The sequence below is a fragment of the Oncorhynchus keta genome, unplaced genomic scaffold, assembly GCF_023373465.1.
Source record: "Oncorhynchus keta strain PuntledgeMale-10-30-2019 unplaced genomic scaffold, Oket_V2 Un_contig_606_pilon_pilon, whole genome shotgun sequence".
In the NCBI taxonomy this organism is placed as follows: domain Eukaryota; kingdom Metazoa; phylum Chordata; class Actinopteri; order Salmoniformes; family Salmonidae; genus Oncorhynchus; species Oncorhynchus keta.
The window spans coordinates 905-4,052 of record NW_026288660.1 but is presented as its reverse complement, the minus strand read 5'-3'; the positions used below and the strand labels follow the sequence as shown (position 1 = coordinate 4,052).

General features: G+C 49.4%; 1 protein-coding gene across 1 annotated transcript; it reads left to right on the top strand.

Moving 5' to 3' along the window:
• The first annotated feature begins 272 nt into the window (after positions 1-272).
• On the top strand, positions 273-1,560 carry LOC127925682 (cullin-4A-like). The gene is made up of 3 exons (XM_052510740.1): positions 273-394; positions 1,051-1,243; positions 1,376-1,560. The coding sequence occupies exons 1-3, from the start codon at positions 308-310 to the stop codon at positions 1,558-1,560; spliced, it is 465 nt and encodes a 154-aa protein (XP_052366700.1). The 5' UTR covers positions 273-307.
• The last annotated feature ends 1,588 nt before the right edge of the window (positions 1,561-3,148 follow it).

The window sequence follows — 3,148 nt, the reverse complement described above, 5'->3', positions numbered from 1 at the left end:
GGGTGATATTGACCCCCTCTAAAGGTCTCAGTATTCTGTTAGACGGTAACCGGGTGATACCTGACCCTCCTCAGGTCTCAGTATTCTGTTAGGCCACGGTGCCGGGTGATACTGACCCCTCAGGTCTCAGTATTCTGTTAGACGGTAACCAGGTGATACTGACCCTCCTCCAGGTCTCAGTATTCTGTTAGACGGTAACCAGGTGATACTGACCCTCCTCCAGGTCTCAGTATTCTGTTAGACGGTAACCAGGTGATATTGACCCTCTCCTTCAGGTCTCAGTATTCTGTTAGACGGTAACCGGGTGATGGAGCTGGCTCTGCTCTACCAGCTCTTCAGTAAGGTGAAGGGAGGACTCCCCACTCTGCTGCAGCACTGGAGAGACTACATCAAGGTACACTTTCTCCCCTCTGTGTCTCTCTGTCTCTCTCTCTTGCTCTGTCTCTCTCTCTTGCTCTGTCTCTCTCTCTTGCTCTGTCTCTCTCTCTTGCTCTCTCTCTCTCTCGCTCTGGCTCTCTCTCGCTCTGGCTCTCTCTCGCTCTGGCTCTCTCTCGCTCTGGCTATGCTCTTGCTCTCTGGCTCTATCTCCGCTCTCTGGCTCTCTCTCAGCTCTCTGGCTCTCTCTCTCTGCTCTCTGGCTCTCTCGCTCTCTGGCTCTCTCGCTCTCTGGCTCTCTCGCTCTCTGGCTCTCTCGCTCTCTGGCTCTCTGCGTTCTCTGGCTCTCTCGTTCTGGCTCGTTCTGGCTCTCGTTCTGGCTCTCGTTCTGGCTCTCTCTGGCTCTCTCTGGCTCTCTCTCTGGCTCTCTCTGGCTCTCTCTGGCTCTCTCTACTGGCTCTCTCTGGCTCTCTCTGGCTCTCTCTCTGGCTCTCTCGCTCTCTGGCTCTCTCTCGCTCTCTGGCTCTCTCTCGCTCTCTGCTCTCTCTCGCTCTCGCTCTCTCTCTCGCTCTCTCTCTCTCTCATCTCTCTGTCTCTCTCGCTCTGGCTCTCTTTTACTCTCCTCACTCAGAAACACTTCTATTGATTCCAGTCTCACTGAGATGTCTCCAACAGAGTTTTGGTGGTGAGATTGTGGGCACCCCAGAGAAGGATAAGGACATGGTTCAAGACCTGTTGGACTTTAAGGATAAGATGGACAACGTGGCCCAGGGCTGTTTCAACAGAAACGAGAGCTTCATCAACGCTATGAAAGAGGCCTTTGAAGCTTTCATCAACAACAGACCCAACAAACCTGCTGAACTCATCGGTGAGGACAAGACGGCTGTGTGTGTGTGTTTCCTAACTGATATAACTATAACTAACTAATATAACTATAACTAACTAATATGAGTGTTTCCTGTATGTTTTATCTAACTGGCGGTGTCCTATCTCTGCACAGCGAAGTACGTGGACTGTAAGTTGAGGGCGGGCAACAAGGAAGCTACCGAGGAGGAGATGGAGAGAATTCTAGACAAGATCATGATCATCTTCCGCTTCATCCACGGGAAGGATGTGTTCGAGGCCTTTTATAAGAAGGACCTGGCCAAACGCCTGCTGGTGGGGAAGAGTGCCTCCGTGGGCTGAGAAGTCCATGCTGTCCAAACTCAAACACGGTAAGCTGTCCAAACACGGTAAGCTGTCCAAACACGGTAAGCTGTCCAAACACGGTAAGCTGTCCAAACACGGTAAGCTGTCCAAACCAAAAGTAAGCTGTCCAAACACGGTAAGCTGTCCAAACACGGTAAGCTGTCCAAACACGGTAAGCTGTCAAACACGGTAAGCTGTCCAAACACGGTAAGCTGTCAAACACTGTAAGCTGTCAGAAACTCAAACACGGTAAGCTGTCCAAACACTGTAAGCTGTCCAAACACTGTAAGCTGTCCAAACTCAAACACGGTAAGCTGTCCAAACACTGTAAGCTGTCCAAACACGTGCTTCTGCCAAACTCAAACACTGTAAGCTGTCCAAACTCAAACACTGTAAGCTGTCAGAGCACTGTAAGCTGTCCAAACACTGTCAAGCTGTCTAAACACTGTAAGCTGTCCAAACACGTAAGCTATTAAACACGGTAAGCTGTCCAAACTCAAACACTGTAAACTGTCCAAACTCCAAACACGGTAAGCTGTCCAAACACTGTAAGCTGTCCAAACACGGTGGCTGTTCCAAACACGGTAAGCTGTCAAACTCAAACACTGTAAGCTGTCCAAACTCAAACACGGTAAGCTGTCCAAACACTGTAAGCTGTCCAAACACGGTAAGCTGTCCAAACTCAAACATGGTAAGCTGTCCAAACACGGTAAGCTGTCAAACACGGTAAGCTGTCCAAACACGGTAAGCTGTCCAAACACGTGCAGCTGTCCAAACACGGTAAGCTGTCCAAACACGGTAAGCTGTCCAAACTCAAACACTGTAAGCTGTCCAAACACTGTGGCTGTCCAAACACTGTAAGCTGTCCAAACACTGTAAGCTGTCAAACACTGTAAGCTGTCCAAACACTGTAAGCTGTCCAAACACTGTAAGCTGTCCAAACACTGTAAGCTGTCCAAACACGGTAAGCTGTCCAAACACGATTAAGCTGTCAAACACGGTAAACTGTCCAAACACTGTAAATGTCCCAGACTCAAACACTGTGGCTGTCCAAACACTGTAAAGCTGTCAAACACGGTAAGCTGTCCAAACACGGTAAGCTGTCCAAACACGGTAAGCTGTCCAAACACTGTAAGCTGTCCAAACACGGTGGCTGTCCAAACACGGTAAGCTGTCCAAACACGGTAGCTGTCCAAACACGGTGGCTGTCCAAACTCAAACGCTGTGGCTGTCCAAACACTGTAAAGCTGTCCAAACACTGTAAGCTGTCCAAACACGGTAAGCTGTCCAAACACGGTAAAGCTGTCCAAACACGGTAAGCTGTCCAAACACGGTAAGCTGTCCAAACACGGTAAGCTGTCCAAACACGGTAAGCTGGCTCCAAACACGGTAAACTGTCCAAACACGGTAAGCTGTCCAAACACGGTAAGCTGTCCAAACACGGTAAGCTGTCCAGGCTCAAACACTGTAAGCTGTCAGAAAGCTCAAACACTGTAAGCTGTCCAAACACTGTAAGCTGTCCAAACACTGTAAGCTGTCCAAACACTGGCTGTCCAAACACTGTAAGCTGTCCAAACACTGTAAG

Bases quoted from the DNA above. Each gene is read 5' to 3' on its own strand.
- LOC127925682 (XM_052510740.1), top strand. From the start codon at position 308: ATGGAGCTGGCTCTGCTCTACCAGCTCTTCAGTAAGGTGAAGGGAGGA. The intron at 395-1,050 runs GTACACTTTCTC...TGTCTCCAACAG, and splicing joins ACTGGAGAGACTACATCAAG to AGTTTTGGTGGTGAGATTGT. The intron at 1,244-1,375 runs GTGAGGACAAGA...ATCTCTGCACAG, and splicing joins CAAACCTGCTGAACTCATCG to CGAAGTACGTGGACTGTAAG.